The sequence below is a fragment of the Podarcis pityusensis genome, assembly GCF_964106645.2.
Source record: "Podarcis pityusensis genome assembly, chromosome: 6".
NCBI lineage: Eukaryota > Metazoa > Chordata > Lepidosauria > Squamata > Lacertidae > Podarcis > Podarcis pityusensis.
In genome coordinates this window covers 28,261,864-28,283,910 of record NC_138030.1, presented here as the reverse complement: position 1 = coordinate 28,283,910, position 22,047 = coordinate 28,261,864, and the positions used below count along the sequence as shown (strand labels likewise).

The following is a 22,047-nucleotide window of genomic DNA, read 5'->3' as shown; positions in this document are numbered from 1 at the left end:
GCAGACAAATAAGTCCAGGGCCTCTATCTGTGAAAGGGAGCAAACAGGATTTACTTTTATCCATAATCCCTTGGAGAGGTTGTTTGGCATGATCCAGCAGGACTCCTTCGTCTCTTAATCCTCCCCATGCCCCATCCCTCACGCCCAAATATTGTTTATTTGTTGGCTTCACTTATTATTTATTTATTTATTTATTTATTTATTTATTTATTTATTTATTTCTGTATATTATTTTACTTTTTCTACTGGCTACCTTCAATATTTTAAAGAAAGCTGAGCTATAAAGGCAGGAAACAAAGCAAAACGCCAAACAGATGAACATTTCCTCCATTTCCCCTTTTTTCCTTTTAAATATGTTGTCTGATTTTAAAAAGGGGTTGTTTCTTTTTTATAATGTAGAACATTAGAAAATAAAACTAATGCCCCAGGACACCTAGGAAATAGATGCAGATCTAGATCAAATGAAATGGACAGAATCTTAATTTCAAAATGGAAGATTGGGCCATTAGGGAGGAGATTCTGATTTGGCTGATCAAGCTCTGGAGTTGGACTACTTTCACAAGGAGCACAGAAAAAATAACAGCTCTATACTGGAAATCACCCCTCCCTTAATCTTAAACATTGATACAATGATTTCTAGGTCTGTTCCCCAGAAGGCAACACCAGTTTCGTAAGATTAGTTGAGTGAGGCTTACATCTTTCTTTTTTTCATTTTTAAATAACATTCTAGTCTTCTAGCAATTTTCTCCCCAAGCAGCTCATGTATCAGAAGTCAGAACCAAATTCCCAGCTGAGCAAAGGGCTATTTCACACAATTCAGCAATGCTAGTTCACTGAAGTTATTGAAACGCACAGGAGCCAAAAGGCTGCCTGTCCATCTTGGGGGGGGGGGGAGAGATACCAAAACTTCAAGCATTCCAGAAGAGAACTGATGGGAACTAAGAAGTTATTGAAGAGTCTGCAAACTTTGCTGTTGCTGTTAACACAAATATTTTGTGACACCCCACCCCCATGGCTATTTGAGAATTTCTTTACAATTCTCCTTGAGTCTCTCTTTAAAGAAGCCTTTCCCAAGTTGCTGCTCTCCACATTTTTCGGACTACAACTTCCAAGTGCCCTAGCCAACATGGTCATTGGCCCCAGACAACATATGAAAATTGAGGAGCGGGAAGGATGGGCGCAAAAGTAAAATTAGTTAATTTTGCCTATTGTTGATTCCAGCTGCACCTGTCTTCCACCCCACCAGTCTCAATGGACACCAGATATATTAGGTAGGTAGGTAGGTAGGTAGGTAGGTGATAGATAGATTACATTAGATTAGCATGAACACCTGACAATATTTGGGTGAGTGGATTTAAATGAATGTGATTTAAATCATAGTTTGAAACACCATGACCTTCAACTAAACATGTGGAACACAGGAGTCATGACAGCCTCCTACTCCTCCAAAGGCATTCAGCATATAAAGATATAAAAATACTTTTGCAGCTCTGTAGTTGACTGGCTGGGTGTCCACATGTGAATGCAGTGAGCTGATCCTATCCCTCTAATTTTTTATTGTTATTGTTATTGAATTTATTGAATTTATATACCACCCTATACCTGGAGCTATAGGGAGGGAGGGAGGGATGTTCCGTGTTTTATTCTGCAAGGTGCCCTGGTCTGCAGTATCAGACAGTGGGGGGAGGGGCACTCACATGACCTCTGACTGATCACATTGCTCCTGCTCATGAGGAGGTATAGGGGAAGGAGTGAAGGGGTGGCAAGGCCAGTGTGGTGCAAACACACTGTCATGAGCACCAAATTGGCTCCACCAATGTGTTTGCACCACACTGACCTTGCCACTGCCTCAGCCCTCCACATCTTGGTAAGCAGCAGCAACACGACCAACTCGTCTGTCATTAGGTGAATGCCGTTTCCTGCCCTGCTCCCTCTGTCACCTGCTGCTACTGACCTGGATGTCTTTCACAGTAATCTTAGGTGTTCAGGAACTTATTACGGCAATACAATGATAAGGAAAAGGCACTCTGAACATGTGTGCTTCTTTATTTAGCACTTGTCATGTTTCAGGGTGTCCTGCTGTTCACAATGTGCTCCTTGGAAATTGCTGGATTACTCAGCTCCTTATGACTTTTGCTTGTCTCCATGGATAGCCTTCTTCAAAGTCAATTGATGCTTCTTCTATTCTAGATTCTAGGGGCCACCTTGAAATGCCTAGCCCTAGTTTTCCCTTTCAGTAGTACAGTGTCCGTTTGGAACAGGATCTACGGAAAGAATGAATGTAGCGACTCCGTGTTCTAGACCTTGCACATTCTTATTGGTCAATTAATTACCTGAATTGTTTAAAACTCATTGCCGTGTCGAGCTCAGGTACAGGATGAAAAATCATGTTTCCCATTTGTGAACAACCATGATAAGAACGAAGTAACAGCTGCACCGTGTGTTGTCTATGCACTGAAATAATGAGAGGCTTCCGCAAAGAGAGAGAAGTCAGGTTTCTTGTCTTCTTCTCTGACAGTTCATCACTAAGACTGTGGCCTCTGGGAGCTTTAAGACACCTGGCTCTCAATTAAATAGCTAATCGGTGAAGCAAAACACTTAATGCCAGGAAGGAAAAATAGCTTATCAAGGAAGCCAGTGCTGGCCTTAGGCCATCAGTGAGGAGAACATCAATAACTGTAAAAGATTCCAACATGTTATCAAGCAACAGCAGTGATCCCCCCAATTTTTTAAGGAAGTTGTGCAGAATGAGGTGGTAGCTAGAGCTGGTGAAGTTCTGATTGTGCCACTTCACAGTGCAGTCAGAAGGGGTGATTTTTTTAATTTAAAAACATATTAATGTTAAAAAATTAATTGAATGTGAACAACTAGCACATCAGAAAGAAGAAGTAAACCAAGACCTTTTCCTAGGTGTGTGTGTTTAAGTGGAGTGTAAGTGGAGGGAACTTTTGAAATGGGAGTCTCCACCCCCACAACTATCTGAAGTGGTGCTGTCCAGAGGTCAACTACCTCTGTACTAGCTTCAGAGCAGGGGTAGGGAAACCTGTGGCCTTCCAGATGTTCTTGGATTATGGTGACTCACATCATCCCTGACCTTTGGCCATGCTGGCTGGGGTTGATGGGAGTTGGTAGTCCAGCAACATCTTGAGAGTCACAGGGTCCCAATCCCTGATGGAGAGGGTCTGTGTTAAAGACCGAACAGCTGAAAACTGTGTGTGGTTGGAGTGATCACAATTTCCTTCTGGGTGGGGAAAATAAGGCAACTGATGGCACTGCTCTCCATCCTGCACAAGACGAAAGTGATCTTAGAGCTCATTGACCTTAACAAAGATGCAAAAGCTTAATGAATCTCATGTTTTTGCTTTCCTTTTGCTTACATTGACTGGTAGCAGCTTTCCGGGATTTTAGAGAGGTTCTGTTTCCCAGCCTTATGTGAAGATGCTAGGGATTGAATCTGGGACCTTTTGCACACAAAGTAGATGCTCTACCACTAAGCTGCAGTCTTTTCCCACCTGTTTTTTCATAGCTTCATGTGCTATGGTTTCCAACTTTAAGGAAAGGTGAAAAGTGCTCCTTAATTAATGTACACCCTCAATCTTTTATCATCTCTTTATCTCTTGGCTGAAGGATGCTTGGGAGGTTGGCTGGTTTTTAAATAAAGTATTATAGGGATACAGGTAGGCTGTACAGCACAGATTAGGAAAGGCTACAAAAGGTTGTACCTCTTCCTGTTACAGGCAGACTTGGCCATGGTCCTCCTATATGCATCTCAATTGGACTATGGTGATATCCTTGAAAACCACTTGTCAGGGAACTGCCATCAGTGCCGGAGGGAGAGAGCAAAATCCAGAGGGATTCCGGAGAGCGTCCCGGGATTGGGAGAAGCAGCCCATCTTCTGGGGAAGAGAATCAGCGTAGCACCAGTGGAGAAGGGGGGCAGATGGGGGAAGCGGCGAGGCGGTGCCATGACTCCTTGCCGGGGACCAGCGGGGAGAGTAGAGGTCCTCCGCTGCCTACGCCCTCCTTGCGCAGAAGGCTTCCGCACAGAGAGAGTAGGCGGAGACTAGGCGTCAAAGAGCTTCTTTGCTGGAAGAAGTTTAAGAAACGCCCACTGACGGATTCTGCCAGCGATTGAGACAGCCACGGGTGAGTGGCTGTCCGGACAGAAAAGGTTCGCTCAGACAGGTGTTTGCACCGGCTTACGCACGAGCAACCCCTAGAACCATTACACCACTTATACAGAGGTTAGATTAGATATTCCAAATCACTTTGGGATGACTCATGGGAAATTAGAAATAACAACAACAACAATACATTCATGTTTGCGGGTAAGTTGTATGATGATGAGCATTCTTCCAAGCCACATCCCTATGATATGAGGTATGGCTCAGCTGAAAGGGCATAGCATACCAAAAGGGATAAGAAGACCCAATGATCAGACGATTGGTGGTTCTTCTGGAATATTTTGCAGCAGGCTTTGCAAGACCTGATAATCAGCTAATTTTTGGGTTGTGTAGAGCCCCTTGCACAGCCCTCTGCAACCACTCTGGATTGTTCCTGGGGAGTGTTTGGGCTTCACGAGACCTGTCAATCAGCTGATATGCTGGATAGACAGGATATGCTAGAGCCGGGAGAGATGCAGAAAAGGGCACCCAAAATGATCAAGCAGTTGGGCCTTTTTTCTTTGAGGAAAGCCAGGAGTCTTTTCCTGGGGGAGGGGGAAAGAGAAGGGACATTATAGAGGTTTTTTGACACTTTGGATGATGTGGGGAAAGTGAATAGAGAGAGACTTTTCTTCCTCTCTCATAATACAAGAGCTCAAGTTCCGTTCGCCCCATGAAATTGATTGGCAACAGATTCAGGAAAGACCAAAGCAAGTACTTCTTCACAGAGGATGATAACTTCATGGTGTTTTCTGCTGCAAGATGTAATGATGGCCACAGGATCAGATAGATTTAAAAGAGGACTAGACAGATTTGAGGTGGATTATAGGGATTATCAATTGTCCTTAGCTGTGATAGCTTTTTGTCCAGAGGTGCCACTAGGACCGGACTTTGGGGCAGAGGTGCAGGGTCCCAATTAGCAGAATGAGCAGAAAGACCCCCCCCCCCATGCAACAGGGCTGGCTCACTATATTTTAAAGTAAGTGAAATAATACACTTTGCCATCTGCAGGTGGGGCACTGTAAGACCATTTGAAGTATGTCTTCCTACACAGAAATGTGTCGTATTATAAAGTCCAGTTTGATTATAAAGAACCATCAGAACAAAAGGCATGAACTCCTGAAGTTGCACATCAACACCCCTAGGGTATTGTTGGCATCCCTCTTTCTCGAGAGACAATGGAGTGCTCCTCCAGGGGTGAAGTCAAACCACTGGGGAATCACATTGCCTGCTGTGGCTGCAGATTTATGTTATTTTATTTTTTGCTGCATTCGCAGCATCAAAGTGACCTCTCTGGGGCACAAGTCTGGGCAGTGTGTATGGAGATCCTGGGCTGCCCAGACAACAAGACCCCTATCTCAGTCTCACTGATGTGGTCCAAAGGAAAACAGAGCCATACGTTTGTCACCAGTTTGGCTGCAGGAGTTGCCAGAAGGAGACGTACAAGGCACCATCCAACCGCCTTAGGGACGCCACTCCAGATTTGTGTATGGTTTGCTCCTTAGCCTTTTCTTCTCCCAAAGATGGCCCGTAAGGCAGTGAATACGGCTTTTTCCTCAGGGCTTACTCCCAAGGCCTTTCTCATGAATGAGTATTTATGCAAAGCAGTAGAGGTTTAGGATCAGAGTTTTCCTTCCCCTTAGTCCCTAGGCAACAGACTGAGAAATGTATAGATGATAGATTAGCATGTGCAATTTGTGTCCATTTTTTGGCAATGTGAAGGTGGCCACCCAGCTAAATGCCCCACTGAGTCTGTCACTGAGTACCATTTGCTGAGGGACAAACTGAAAGGGAGAACAGGACTGTAGCTCAGTGGTATGGCTTCTGCCTGCCATGCAGAAGACCTAGGCTTCAGTCCCTATAATCCCCAGAAAGGGCTGTGAGAGGCTCCTTTCTGAAGCCCCAGAGAGCTACTGCTATACAGAGCTAGATAGACCACTTGGGATGACTCAGGACACTTCTAGACTATTGCTATTTTGTGGTGAGATTCAATGGCATATACAGGTTGCATGTTTGGAGGGCTTGCACCACAGATCCGCTTCCCCAAAAGATCTGACTAAGGAAACTAATGGGGAAACAGAATGGAAAGTGGGAGAGCAATTGCTATGACAGCAACGTTATCCAGCCTTCCTGCAAACAAACCAGGATGAATGCTCATTAAACAGCCAATGTCATCTAATCTCCCTGCAAACAAATCAGGTTGAATGCTTAATAAACAGATTCAGTATAAGGCAGCTTCCTATGTTCGCATGTTCCTGCGAGGGCTATTGTCTGGTTTATGCTCAGCAACTACATAATAACTACACATTCCTCATGCAAATACAAGCTTTTCGGGGAGAACCCATTCTACTTCGAGACAAGGTGTTGGCACCGTAGATGGTATGTTCCCATTGTAGGGAAATATTTGCTGGCCCAACAAGTATTAGGAATGGGACGTCAGCCCACTTCCCAGCCTGTTGTGATAAATGTGTCTCATCCTCACAAATACTTTCCTCCCATAGAGAGGAGCATCTGCTTTTTATTCTGCTGGTATAAATCCAGAATAAACCAACTGGCTGCTGCTGATTTATACCAGGTTTATCCCAGCATCACTCTGAGAGTTTGATCTAACCCCACACTGCTTATGTGGAAACAGCATTTGCGGAACCTACCGTATTTCACAACACTTGTATCAATGTTAAACAACATGTTGGCATACATGTTAACAAGCGGGCAATTAAAAAGACATTAAAGTTTCTGAGTTCTCCAGGTGGAGTGCTGTGTGGTGAGGTTTTTTTTATATCAGCACTAAAGAAATCTACAAAAACACTCATTCAAATGATTAAATATGGTGCAGGTGTTCTCAACAGAAACTTCTCCCTCGTTCAGCATAATTAATTACACTTAAATTTCCTTAATTACCACTGGAAATGTTAACATTTCCCTACCTTAAACATGTCCATGCCCAAAGTGGCTCCTAAAGGAATCTATTGTTTTGTAGTTTGGGAAAAATGGAGATTATATGCACAGAGGTATTGCCTTCTGGTCCAGCTCAGTAAAACTTGGAAGGGAGCCCATGAAGCAAGAAGGAAGCAATAAACTTTTACAAGGGAGTAGCATTCAAATCACAATCATGGATCTGGAATCCTATAGTGAGGGGCAGCCAGTGGAGGCAAATCCATTTGGGTAAATCAGGTTCTGCCCCACCTGTTAAAGTTGTGAGTTTAATATACATAAAATGCTGTGTCCAAATGCATTAAATAAATGAAATTATCTATTTATTTATTTATACATACATACATACATACATACATACATACCCCGCCCATTGGCAGGGTTTCCCCAGCCACTCTGGGCAGCTCCCAACAAAATATTAAAAGCACAATAAAATGTCAAACATTAAAAACTTCCCTAAAGAGGGAAAAGTAAGATAGTTGTTTATTTCCTTGACGTCTGATGGGAGAGCATTCCACAGGGCGGGCACCGAGAAGGCCCTCTGCCTGGTTCCCTGTAACCTCACTTCTCACAGGGAGGGAACCACCAGAAAGCCCTCGGTGCTGGACCTCAGTGTCCGGGCTGAACGATGGGGGTGGAGACGCTCCTTCAGGTATACTGGGCCATTTAGGGCTTTAAAGGTCAGCACCAACACTTTGAAATGTGCTCAGAAACATACTGGGAGCATTGTATTTAAAATGTGTAAAGGGATGTTTACCTTAGGCAAAAAAAAGGTTTCACTCTGGCAAAAGTGTCAGAGAAGCATCATTGCACTGAGCTATGATATTTCATAAATCTCCAAATTTGTTAGCATGTGGGGAGGAGAATCTTCCATGGAATAGCACCCAATATGGCAAGTACAGACAATGACAGACATTAACTTTCATACTAGAGGTATGGAGAGAGGTTTGTGTCCAATTGTCTTGCTCACAGCAGACCTTCTCTGACTGTACACAACTTACCAGAGAGAAAAGGGTTCTGTTACACAGTTTCAAGATGTTCAGAAGAACTTCATTTGTTTCACTGTGAAAGGAATAATAAGTCAGTGTGGCTGATACGATGTTGGAGTTAATCTGCATACAGTGTGTAATACTCTCATTGCTACAATGCAATTATGCAGAGCATGAAATATTAATACAAGATGGCTTAATGTATTTTTTTTTTACTTGTCAAAAGAAAGGGATCTCTTAAGTAGTGTGAAATTATTACAGCCTATTTTTCATTTAAAAACATTGTGAAATGTTCCAAGAGGGGAGGACTTTTCCCCCCTAATGACTGATTGACTAATCTATAAAAGTCACCATTTTAAAAAAGAAAGAAACCATAAAACATAATAGTTTGTGGTTGGGGATTTTTGGGGTTTTTTTGCCAAGACTTCTGTTTCCAAAATGGAGATCTATGGAAAACTCCAGGAAGAATTCCATTGTTAAATCCGTTTCCCATTTCATCTGCCCTTTTACATTTCAGCTCGGTCGCATTTCTGACATGTGTTTGGTGTTACCAATTGCTTGTTTCAAGTTACTGGCCTCAGATGCTTTTCTGCATGAACATTCTTGCTCATTTTGCACTGCACCATGGTTTTTGTAGTTTTGCAACTGCATAAACTGAGGCTCCAGTGGATCATACTGCAAGATCACAAAGACAAAATCTTACTGCTCTGCTTAGAAAAACACTTCCTAGATGAAAGCACAACAGATCAGGGGCACAGAATACAACTTTACCAGCCCAATGTATCTGGTCTGGTAAAAAAAAAAACTTCTAGCTTCAGATGATGGGAAAGTTTCAGCAGCCTGAGAATGGTGAGCATGCATTAGTGCGTGGTTTGAGGGGCCAGTGGGCTAGACCAAGAGTCTGTTGATCTTGTCTCAGTAATTCCATAGCTCTCTTCAAAGGTACGAAGAGCTGCCACAGGAACAAAGACTTCTTCCCTGCTGCTCCAAATGGCAGGACAATATCTAATGGGCTTAAGTTACAGGCAGGAAGATTTTGGTTGAACATTAGGAGAAATGTCTGGACTTTGAGAGCCGCAAGACAGTTACCTGGACAATTACCTCTCTCGCATGAAGTCTAACACGGGACTTCCTGAACTGAACAGTGGAATGGACCGCATAGCCTAAAACATCTGGCTTACATGTGGCTTATCATGAGTAATAGTCATTCATAAACATATCCTTTTGCCTAATCCTTTTATTTAAAAAAACAACAACATCTGAGCTAAGCAATGGCTTTAACTAAGCATGCAGAGAGCAGGAACTGTGCATGAGCTTCCTAGCTCTGACTCCATGTTCCCATCCTCAGTGTCTTCTGCACGTTCAAGGGCAACTGCACTTGATGATGGTCCCTGCATGTTTTAGAACCCTGGAAAATCAGGGTTCCAGATGCCTCTGAATGCCATTTGCTGGGAATCCCCCATGGAGAGAGTGCTCAGGTCCTGCTTGCAGACTCCCCATAGGCATCCAAGTTTGTTAGAATTCCTGCTCTGTGGTTGCAGTCATGGGATTGTAGTCTTTCACGTGACAGTGTATGTTTTGACTCCACAGAGTGGGAAGTGACAGAGACAGGATGTTTGTGTTACTGTGTTCCATGAAGTGGGACTATTGTCCTTTGTTCTTTTTCTCTTTGCTGTCTGATGCTAAAGAGAGAGGGAGCCATGTTGCAGTGTGTGTGTTTATATGTAAATAAAGTAGATTAGCCAAAATGCTGAATTGCTGAGGTCTGTCACGCAAACTGCGAGCACTCTGTGGATCCCTACGTGTGCCGGTATCTGTTGGCATCGGTCGCTGTGATGTTTGGGCTGAAGAAAGCTTTTGAAGCTCCCCAACGAACGAACAGGAGGGAGAAAACATGCCAGTCGGGCATGTGTCTCCACCAGGGTCCTACTCGAGAGTAGGACAAGCTCCTGACACAGTTGAGCACTGCAAGAACAGGATGCTGAACTAGATGGGCCACTGGCCTGATCCAGCAGGCTCTTCTTAGGTTCTTATGGGAGGCTTGCACATCACACATAGTCATTCTTGAACATGAGAAGGGTGGTTAGAAGGGCGAGGGAGAGCTAGCATATTCACACATGCTCTCCCTTTCTCACATGCTTAGTTAAGCCCGTCATGAATGCCTGTTTGAGCTCCAGTGGCTGCCACCCAAATCTGTCACCCCATTCCAGTTTTGCCTTAATTCTTCAGGCACTTAGTCTGCTTCTTGCTATGCATTACTTCCAATGCCTTGGTGGCAAGTTTACCCACATTTCCAAACACTAGCTCGACACACTGGCAGTGATGCTATTATTTACAGGCAAAACCAGCTGATCAGAGATATGACCTTTTGTGAATTTAATTGCTCAGGGTCCATTTGAGAAGCATTTAGACTAATACCAGATTGATGCTTTCTTAAGACTGCACTTGAGATTCTGGCATTTATGTTCTTTGGAACCATAGAATAAGGTGTGAAGCAGAACTTTTACTTTAATATGTTAAAATATTAAGAGGAGTGGAGGGTTGTTGTTGTTTTCTCCCTATCTGCTCCTGTCAAGCTTAATGATAAAGTTGGGAATCCACATCTGAATCTTTGAGAATAGCCTGGAGCAGTAAGGATAAGAAGGCATTATCTGAGCAGATAATGCGTTAAAACAAGCCAGCATAAAAGGCTCCTAACAAGAACTTAAAGGGCATTTCTGAAGGGCCTTTACTCTGAAATGTCTAGTCAAAAGGATGCTAATCAGACACATGTTATTCCTGCATTGCAGGGGGTTGGACTAGATGACCCTGGGGACCCTTCCAACTCTACAATTCTATGATTCTATGTTAGATACATACCTGATAGGTGCCTATTCCAGCAAATGGTGGTGCAATGCAATACAACATCTCTGTGTGAACCAAATCTCACAAACATAGCAGGTGGCTTAAGACGGCTCCAGGTCACATTGTTGGCCAACCCAATGCAATGCAACTTTTATGTGCATGGCAGATTTCACACGCACAGCAGGTGGCTCAAGATGACTCCAGTTTACATTGTTGGCCAAGGACCAGCGCAGTGCAATGCAATGCGATTTTTATGTACGTGGCAGATTTCACATGCATAGCAGGTGGCTCAAGACGAATCTGGTTCACATTGTTGGCAAACTCAAGCATGCAGCTCAGGATCTCCTCTGCTATATCAGCTAATCTCAGGTCTTCTGAACTAACTTGGCAAGTCCTGCAAGTTGGACGGATGTTGCTATCCTGTATCAAGTGCTCTGCTGGCCAAAATGTGGGCAAGAAGAACTCAAAGTGAGGGAAGGAGGGATATATGGAAATACAGTGGTACCTCAGGTTAAGTACTTAATTCGTTCTGGAGGTCCATACTTAACCTGAAACTGTTCTTAACCTGAAGCACCACTTTAGCTAATGGGGCCTCCTGCTGCCGCCACACCGCCAGAGCACGATTTCTGTTCTCATCCAGAAGCAAAGTTCTTAACCCGAGGTAATATTTCTGGGTTAGTGGAGTCTGTTACCTGAAGCATATGTAACCTGAAGCATCTGTAACCAGAGGTACCATTGTACACACACGTACACACTTTCATTTTGTTTATCTTACCGAACATTGTCACCATCCCATTTCCCCAGAGGCAACTCTTCAAAGCAGCCCCTTAGCAGAGAAACATCTCTGTTGCTTTGCTAGGTGGGTGTTGTAAAGAGTTACCTCTGGGAAAACTGAGAGGGGGAATCAAAACCCCACGTGTCCTGTGGGACCCTCTTCAGCTGGAGATGGGCTTCAGGCCCCCACCCTCAATTTTCTCATGAGCCGTTTTAAAGAGTTAACTCTAGTAAGTTCATAAGGAGAGAAGGAAGCATCTTCATCCCTCAGCATCTGGCATCTATTGGCATACTGCTTCTGAACATGGCTGTTTGGCATGTTTAGAATAGAACTTCCTCTGCTTTTTTGCTCCATCAGGGCTGAGGCTGGTAGGCTAATCTGTCTGCCCCACCATTAAAAGCTGGGAGATCTCTCCAGCAGCTGCTGCCAGGTGGCAAAGCAGACGAGAAGAGAATGGGAAACAGTAAGTCCCAGAGCTGGCAGGTTCCCAGCTGAAGTAGTGAGAGAGCCCAGGTGGCAAGCTCTGATTAATCCTAGCTCTATTTTTAGTTAACAATGCATTAATCAGTTAATTGCACCTATTAATTGATTTTTTTAAAAAAAAATCCATGCCTTCTAAATAGATACCCCAGTAACACCATGAACTCTTTAGGCAGAAAAAGCGAGTTCCATTTCAACTGTGATCACAGTGGTTCTTCTGCTGTTCATCATTTGTTCAGAGAGTTCAGGTTTAGTGGTATTTTATAGGTAGCATGCTAGGGACAAGGCAGTTTACAATTCAGCTGGTGAAAATAAGTCTATTGCATTTATATCTCGATCTTACCTTTTCCGGAAGTAAGCAACACACCATTAAAGGGAGCTGTCACACCTTGAATATTCTAATTCCTGTTGGCATGGATAAGATTCCCTATGTGGTCCATAATAATAATAATAATAATAATAATAATAATAATAATAACAACAACAACAATAACAATAACAATAACAATAACAACAACAATTTATTATTTATACCCCGCCCATCTGGCTGGGTTTCCCCAGCCACTCTGGGCAGCTTCCAATTGAATATTAAAAACAATACAGCATTAGACATTAAAAACTTCCCTAAAGAGGGCTGCCTTCAGTTGTCTTTTAAAAGTAAAATAGTTGTTTATTGCCTTGACATCTGCTGGGAGGGCGTTCCACAGGGCGGGTGCCACTACCGAGAAGGCCCTCTGCCTGGTTCCCTGTAACCCTACTTCTCGCAATGAGGGAACCGCCAGAAGGCCCTCGGCACTGGACCTCAGTGTCCAGGCTGAACGATGGGGGTGTAGATGCTCCTTCAGGTATGCAGGGCTGAGGCCGTTTAGGGCTTTAAAGGTCAGCACCAACACTTTGAATTGTGCTCGGAAACGTACTGGAAGCCAATGCAGATCTCTCAGAACCGGTGTTATGTGGTCCCGGCGGCCACTCCCAGTCACCAGTCTAGCTGCCGCATTCTGGATTAATTGCAGTTTCTGGGTCACCTTCAAAGGTAGCCCCACGTAAAGCGCATTGCAGTAGTCCAAGCGGGAGATAAGTAGAGCATGCACCAGTCTGGCAAGACAGTCCGTGGGCAGGTAGGGTCTTAGCCTGCGTACCAGGTGGAGCTGGTAGACAGCTGCCCTGGACACAGAATTAACCTGTGCCTCCATGGACGGCTGTGAGTCCAAAATGACTCCCCATGTCATCCATACTGTGCACTCTCTTGTTACACAGCACACCTGAGTGGATGAAGGTGAGAGCAAGTGTGGAGGGAAAGGGTAGGAGGAGCAGTGGACACTCTCAGTTTGTTTTCCTATCTCAGCCCAACCTGGTGCCCTCCAGATGCTTTGGACTACAGCTCCCATCACCTTTGGCCACACTGGCTGGGGCTGATGGGAGCTGCAGTCCACAACATCTGGAAGGCACCAGGATCCAGTCTCAGCTACAGTAATTTCCAGGGCTTGGAGAGCTTTGAAGAATAAATCAGAGTCCTAAACAGCTGAGCCAGGGAGAGGCTTGTTCCCAAATTAACAGCGGCACCTACTGGCCAAGCAGAAACCTGCAATCACCTGCACAAGACACTGGATTCTAGGCAATGCACACAGAAGCAGCTGATTTAACATCACTTAGTGATGTTGCCCAAGATTCTAATTGGTTGGCACATACTTTGAAATTAGCTGGTCATAATTCCTATATGAATCATAAGCCCTGGTTCTGACTTACTGAAATTGCAATATTTTTGTGATTGCAACCAAGATTTGTTACAAGTTAATGTCTCTTTTTCTCCACTTGGGTGGTCTGAGTGATTGCCCTAAGCAGCCAACTACATCATCTAGCTCAATATTGTCAAACCTGACTATCACAGACTCTCCAAGGTTTCAGACAGGGAATTATTCCCAACCCTACCTGAAGATGGCAGGAACTGAACTCGAGACCCCAGATGCTGAGCTAACTGAAATTGATCCCAGGGCCAGGGTTCAAGCACACCAAAACAATCTGCATAAATAATAGGTGCCTCACTTCCACACCACCATCTGTGGAAGTAGACACACAGCAAATAACTCCCAATCTATAAAACTACGGAGTATGAATAACCTTAGACTATCACCACCAACAACACAATATACAGTGGTACCTCGGGTTAAGTACTTAATTTGTTCCGGAGCTCCGTACTTAACCTGAAACTGTTCTTACCCTGAAGCACCACTTTAGCTAATGGGGCCTCCTGCTGTCGCTGTGCCACCACCACACGATTTCTGTTCTTATCCTGAAGCAAAGTTCTTAACCTGAGGTAATATTTCCGGGTTAGCGGAGTCTGTAACCTGAAGCGTATGTAACCCGAGGTACCACTGTATGCTTGAGTAAATAAAGTGTGTTTTGAGCTGGCACCAAAATGAAAGAAGCCGTACTTCAGAGGGAAGGGCATTCCATAACTGGGATGCTACCAAACAGAAAGCCCTGTTCTCACATTGCCACATAATAAAGCTCTGCTGTCAATGGGACATCTAGGGGAGGCCACCCAGAGATCTTAACACACTCTTAGCGCATGCTCAGGATGATTTTTCTTTAACCCTTCAGTTACCTTTTTAAAGCCCACAGAGGTCCTGACTCATGATGCCACCTCCCCCCTCCCATCCCCCAGTGGAAGCTTTATATTTATTTCCAGTCGCTTGTTAAAACTTGAATTTGTTGCTCTCCTTTCCAACCACAGTGAATTATAATTCACACCAGCAAGAACATTAAACGGGCATCTCTCAAGCTACATGATGGCAACTAAATAGCTGCTTGGTGTAGAGCCAGTGGTGATAAGGAGAAGGATTTCTGTGAATAGTGATAACATCCCACAAAAAGCACTAGTAGAGGCAGTTCTATTCTGGGATAGTTTTTTCTGTTTATGGTCATTGTAATGGCTTTATTGTCATGTACTGTTTTTGATTTTATGCTACGCCTTTTGCTCTTGGAGCGCTATCAGATGACCTATTTATTGAGCATCCATCTGGAGTTGTTTAAACAACATTATCTATTTATTGAGCATTTGTGCTGTTTACAGGGAGGTTAGATGGTGCAAGTGTTATCCCACATTTTCCTGTGCCTTTTCACATCACTTTCCTTATTGCAAAAAGTCCAGTCTTTGGGGGAAGCAGGTTGGTTTCACAAGAGCTGCAAATCAGCTATAACTGCACAACTTGAATTTGTAGGTACATAATTGAATCCTTCCCCAAAATAGCAACAGCCTAGAAGTGTCCTTAAGGGACGCAGATGGCATTGTGGGTTAAACCACAGAGCCTAGAACTAGCAGATCAGAAGGTCAGTGGTTCGAATCCCCACAACGGGGTGAGCTCCCGTTGCTCGGTCCCTGCTCCTGCCAACCTAGCAGTTCGGAAGCACATCAAAGTGCAAGTAGATAAATAGGTACTGCTCCAGCGGGAAGGTAAACGGCATTTCCGTACACTGCTCTGGTTTGCCAGAAGCGGCTTAGTCATGCTGGCCACATGACCCGGAAGCTGTACGCTGGCTCCCTCAGCCAATAAAGCAAGATGAGCGGTGCAACCCCAGAGTCGGTCACAACTGGACCTAATGGTCAGGGGTCTCTTTACCTTTAGAAGTGTCCTTAATTTTCCATATGTCACTTAACGACTCTTTTGTAGTAAGCAGCTAATAAGCCAAATTACTAATTATTATTGTGATTATTAACACATCATTTTGGCTGGATCAAGGCTATATGTAAGTCTTTTAGGGTGTGGCCTCGCAATGGTTTTCGACTCGACAATGAACCTCTCCCTGGGTGAGTCAAATCTCTTCCCTAATTGTGCAATATTAGATTTCAGCTGTCATTATGCAGTTGGAAGTACTGCTTCGCCACTTTTTCAGAGAAGCAAGCTAATGCTTTTGCCAGGACAAACTATAATTCATTTGGGGGTGGGAGTGGAATGGAAAGCAACACACATTCACTGGGGCTTTTAACAAGTGACCGGAAGGTTTTTGCAATCAATCAGGTCAAAGCTTGATGAAAACTCGAGCTCCCCGAGTGAGAAATAACTCACTCCATTCCCTTTCTTCTCTTTCAGCTTGTCATGAGAATAGGGATGATGAGAGAGAATGAAAACATATCAGATGCTGAAATTCAGTGATAAGCTCACTTTTCAGATGCAGACGGGAAGCCAAAACATGGCACCTGGTGAAGGCCTGCTGTGAAAGGAATCAATGCCGGAGCTGCTCAAAATAGAAAAGGGCAGAGGGTGTGCGGATAGTTCGCTTGCTCATTTATTTATTTATTTATTTAGTAAACATTTATACACCGCTTGATTGTAAAAAAAATCAAAGCAGTTTACAAAAAAGATTAAAAAAATTAAAATCAAGAAAAAAACACAATACTTTAAAACATACAAAAAGTTAAAATACTAAAACAGATTAAAATTCACACCAGCAATTCTAAGCATCTGGATAGGCTTACCTAAACAAGAATATTTTTAGCAGGCACCAAAAAGAATACAGTGAAGGTGCCTGCTTGGTATCAATAGGCAGGAAGTTCCAAAGGACAGCTGCTGCCCCACCAAATAATTGAGTCCTTACAAATGCGGGGTGGGTGTTATGTGGCCTCTGCAGTAGTGCCAGTTCTGCCGATCAAAGCGGTTGAGTGGGCACGTGTTGGGGTTAGGTGATCATGAAGGTAAAATGGTCCCAGGTCATTAAGGCTTTGTATACCAAGAGTAACCCGTCAGCAACCCGTGCAGATCTCTGAGCACAGGTGTCGTACGCCGACAAGATCCCACTCCGAGAAGCACCCCCAAACCGCGAAACCTGCTCCTTCGGGGGGCTACAACTCCATCCAGAGTAGGCAACTGGCCAGACATGGGAGCTACACACTAACAGTGCCTCCATCTTGTCAGGATTCAAGCTTTGGTTGTTGGAATGGATCTAAGATTCCTTCATTGCAGGGGGTTAGACTAGATAACTCTTGTGGTCCCTTCCAATTCCATCTTCTGATTCTATTATTCCAGATCATCTATGTCCTCCAAAAATGCTTGCAAGCTGCCCCACCTCTTGTCCCTTTGTCAGAGTCAATGATTCATTCTTTTGGCTAAGCAAGAGTTTGAGATAAAGTTGAACAAACTTTCTCTGTTTTAAAAAAGGAAACCAAGTACAAATGTTGACCCTGCAAGAGCAAAGAGCAAAATGCCTAGGGAAATTATGGCCACTGGTCTCTAGGGAGGCTTTTAGATCAATATTTGTTTGTTTGTTTACCCAGCTCTTCAGCCAAAAAGGCTCCCAGAACCACTGACATTCATAAAGCAAGACAGTCCCTGCCTACCGACTCACCATCTAAAAGACATGACACAAAAGGAAAAGAGGGGGGGAAGGGGGGAAGCAAATTCAGACCTCCATTCTTAAAGTTAAATAGTTGTTTAGTTGTTTAGTCATGTCCGACTCTTCGTGACCCCATGGACCAGAGTGCGCCAGGCACTCCTGTCTTCCACTGCCTCCCGCAGTTTGGTCGAACTCATGCTGGTAGCTTCGAGAACACTGTCCAACCATCTCGTCCTCTGTCGTCCCCTTCTCTTTGTGCCCTCCATCTTTCCCAACATCAGGGTCTTTTCCAGGGAGTCTTCTCTTCTCATGAGGTGGCCAAAGTATTGGAGCCTCAGCTTCAGGATCTGTCCTTCCAGTGAGCACTAAATAGTAGTTGTTCTAATTAACAGCACGGGGGGAAGTACTGTTACACTCAAGCCCTGCCCGCAGCCTTTCCATAGCCATCCACTTGGCCACTGTGAGAACAAGATGCTGGGCTCAGTGGGCCATTGGCCTCATCCAGCAGGGCTCTACTTAGGTTCTTAATGGTTAATCTGCTGCATGGAATGCTATTGCAATCATCTCAAGTGCTCCAAAAATAACTTTGGTGTGTTTTTCTTCTTCAAAAAATTGTTGTGCCGTGCTATTCTGTATATATTTACTTGGAAGTAAGCCCCCTCTTGTTTCAGGAGGTCCTGTGTGTATAGAGGATTGCAGCCTTATTTCAGAACAAGCAAAAGCAACATTTCCTTTGGAAAGCAGCTAATGAAATATTAAAGGCACGTCAGATATCCCAGCCTCGTTGCATATCCCCTTAAAACAACATTGGTGGGGGACTACTAGTACCGTACTGCTGTTGCTTGTGCCCCTTGCACATATTCATGCACAATTGTACACTTCCTTGCCCCATGTGCCAAGCCTGCCTCACTGTACCTAAGACTGCATATATACCATACATTTAAAGCACACACACCCCAATAATTCTGTGGGGGTTTTTTAACTCTTCGTAGAGCTACAATTCCCAGGGTCCTTAGCAAACTACAGTTCCCGGAATTATTTCAGAGGGGTGTGCTTTAAGTGCATGATGCATACACAGTCTATGAAAGTTTTCAGCCCAGGATAACTAGAAAGCTGGTGTATCTAGGAGAGATGAATAGCTTTGTCTTGTCTCACAGCTCAGATTTGATGTTTGATATTTTTTTTAAGAACTACCTACTGGGAGCTGAGCCCACTGACACAGACCGTGTTGACATTGCATTGTGGGAGTGAAAAATGGAAAGCTAAAGCTATAAAGTCTGGCTCCGTGCTCTGTCTGGATTGCATATGCGTTGCTCAGATCTATTCAGATTGATCTGGGGGGCATGAATAATGCAGAAGGCATGAGAGGAGTGGGAAAGGTGAATTTGACATGCCCCATGGTATTCCAAGGCCAGCGCTGCTCTGCATATTGAAAACGGGGCTCAGACCTCCTCGTCGCAGCCCAGTGCAATCGAACTGGCAGGCGGAAGAGTCTCTGCCAGAGAATAGCCTCTCGCAGCTACTCGAGCCAATCTTGCAAACGGCTCGGGAAGGAAGACCAAAGTGGTGTAAAGAGAAGCGTATTCAGGGTGTGCTGTTCATCACCGTGGGAGGTGGTGGAAAGTCACACAGGCCTTGCCCCTTGGCCCACAGGATCAGGAAGGGCCCCCGGTGGAAATTGGTGGGGAGAGGAGTGTCAGAAGGCTGTTCAACACCCCCTTCCTCACATGCCTGGGAGGCAACTTTCAGCAGAGAGGGTTACGATTCAAGGAGAAGAGACATTTGAGAGAAAGGGTTTTTTAAATTCTCTTTGAATACAGTTGGCATGTCCCAATATCAGTCTTCCAAGGAGGGGCTCTCTCACAGCAGGGGAGGTGTCAGAGTGTAGTAAAAGCTTCTTAAATGTTTGTGTGTGAAGAAAGCATGAAGCAAGCCTCATAGTATAGCCCATTCTTTTGCTTATAACTGGGATGGTTCAGATAAGATTTCAGAGATCCTTCTCTTTTTGTGATGTGTTCCTGTTCAGTCTGGGCAGACACCCAAGAATATCCACCATCTTACCCAAACAGCTATCCCACTGTCTCTTTTCTATCATAAGAGTATTATTATTTAGTAGTATTTATTAGTAGCATTCCTTCTGAAGTAGTAATTCTATGTACATCCACCTAAGCAAGGAATTCCCACTAAGTCCCCATCTGTGGTTAACTGTCAATTCCTTTTCCCAGGGAATTCTGGGAACAGTAGCTGCATGAGGTGAATAGGGGTCCCCTAACCACTCTCAGCTGCCTTGACAAACTACAGCTCCCAGGATTCTTTGAGGGAAGCCATGACTATTCAGGTAGTACAATGCTGCTTTTAATGTGTAATACAGATGGCGTCTTAGAGACCCATTAGAAAGGGACAAGGCTGGTCATACTATGAGGCAGAGTGAGGCAACTGCCTCAGGCAGCAAATGCTGAGGAGTGGGAAGGGCCAGCAAAGTCGGGGGTGACAGAACTGTGCGGCCACATAGTCCTATACCTGCCCTGAGGTACAGCGGAGGCAACCAGTGATGAAGTAAAAATTTAAGTGCCAGTCAGGATGGATTCTGTACATGGAATTTATTATCAGAGTGGGGAAGGGATGAGCTGCCATCTTGTCTATCACCCCGGGCAGTAAAACATAGTGCGCTAGTGTTGACGGGAGGAGTGGGTTGAGATTTGATCTTTCGTTTTCCCATAGTGGGAAATACGAAGCACTGTGTAGCATCACCTGTCATGAATTCCCTCAGATTCTTGTATTTACCCTCCTTTCTTGACTTCTTTTGCCCTGATAACTCCAAGGATGCTATTCAGCAGGTGAGAAAGGAAAAAAGGATAAAAGTGGGGGGAGTCAAATGAGAAGGAGAAACAATTACTGTTTTGTCTCCCATTTCATTGGTGGACCTGAAAACAAAAGAGAGGATCCCCAAGTTGTAATGCAGCAACCCTAATCTGTAACTGTGGTCGCATCCACACTGCGAGAGGGATTCAATTTTTCTGCTTGTTCCACCAGCACAAGAATTTCTGCTTGCTTGATGGAATGACCCACCCCCTCCTCTCCTGTGCACTCTTCTCAGGGTTCTCCTGACAAGATCTGGGGGAGGCATGTGACCACATGGGGCAAAGAGAGGGGGTAAACCCTCCTTGCACTAGCAAGAGCCCTTCAACTGGGTTCTGTTAGAGTGCCAGTTGAGTTGAATATATTTAAAGCATATGGCTGCCCCCAAAGAATCCTGGGACCTCTAGTTTACTCCCTCTCGTGTCCCAGTACTCTTAACAAACTCCAGTTTCCAGGAATCTTTGGGGGAAACAATGTGCTTTAAATGCATGGTGTGGTTGTGACCTATTTCTTGTTATTCTGTAGTAAAGACACCAAGAAATGGAATAGTTCTCTCTACTGATTGGACCTCTTTCCTAAATAAGGAAAAAACATCCACAATTCAGAGCCGGATACTATAAACCTAAAATTAGGCCTGATTGAGGTCTCAGGTGCCACAAGACCACTGTTCCTCAGGCTTTGTGAGGATTTAGTTTCTGCATGAATAACACCTGACAAACGGGCTTTGGTTGTCACCAGTTCACTTTGTTCTCTGCATATTTTTGACGGATCATTTTGCTCTAATCCCATGTGACCACCATTGCCTGGCGCCACCAGGCTCTTTTCCTTTAGGATGCCGGTGCCTTCCTGACCCTCCCTATATCTTGCCTACTCAGGTGTCAAGATGTCACTGAAAGTGCAGACGAGTAACATCACAAACAAGAATGACCCCAAGTCCATCAACTCCAGAGTCTTCATTGGGAACCTCAACACAGCAGTGGTCAAGAAGTCAGACGTAGAGACCATCTTCTCTAAGTACGGCAGGGTGGTGGGCTGCTCTGTTCACAAGGGCTATGCATTTGTACAGTACTCAAACGAGAGGCACGCACGGGCAGCTGTCCTGGGGGAGAATGGGAGAATACTCGCCGGGCAGACATTAGGTAAGGACTTGTTGCCTCTTTCTCTAATATCCTTATTTGGAACTTGGTATATGCAGACTAAGGTGGATGGGAACCCTCAGAAAACTGAAGGTCCCTGTGGAACTGGGGGAAGGCCTCTCCCATGTGAAGCTGAAATGAATATCACAGAGTTTTGACTTTTGCATGGAAAGTTGTACTCTTGAAATAGAACCTTGAGTTGCAAGGCTAGGCAACCTATGCAAAAATGCGTTCCTGAGGTTGTTTTAAGAGGACTTATGCCATAAGCTCCCTAGCCTTGGAGGAGGCATGAAAGAAAATAGCTTTGGTTTCAGAGGAGTATTAATTTCTGGAGCTGATCCCCTCTACTCCTGTTCAATAAGCAGCGTCAAGAACTAGCCTGCTATTTGTCGAGTTACTTCTCATATACTCTGAAGCAAACGTTGATTTGCACCCATTTGCCTTCTGCATAAGCAAAATGTTCACACTTTACAACTTTATACTGCAAATACATGCCTCAAAGAGAGGATTAAATTGAGGGGCAGTGCATACATTAT

The 22,047-nt window shown here is 44.4% G+C and overlaps 1 protein-coding gene across 3 annotated transcripts in view; it reads left to right on the top strand.

Moving 5' to 3' along the window:
• Positions 1 to 22,047, top strand: part of RALY (RALY heterogeneous nuclear ribonucleoprotein) — a 217,337-nt gene that overhangs the window by 160,167 nt on the left and 35,123 nt on the right. For all 3 annotated transcript variants that reach the window (XR_013987519.1, XM_081009617.1, XM_081009618.1), the window contains exon 3: positions 21,251 to 21,514. Coding sequence is in view for 2 of the 3 variants with exons in the window: in XM_081009617.1 (XP_080865743.1) it covers positions 21,259 to 21,514 (256 nt within the window). In the remaining variant the exon portion in view is untranslated. The remainder of the gene's footprint in view (positions 1 to 21,250; positions 21,515 to 22,047) is intronic.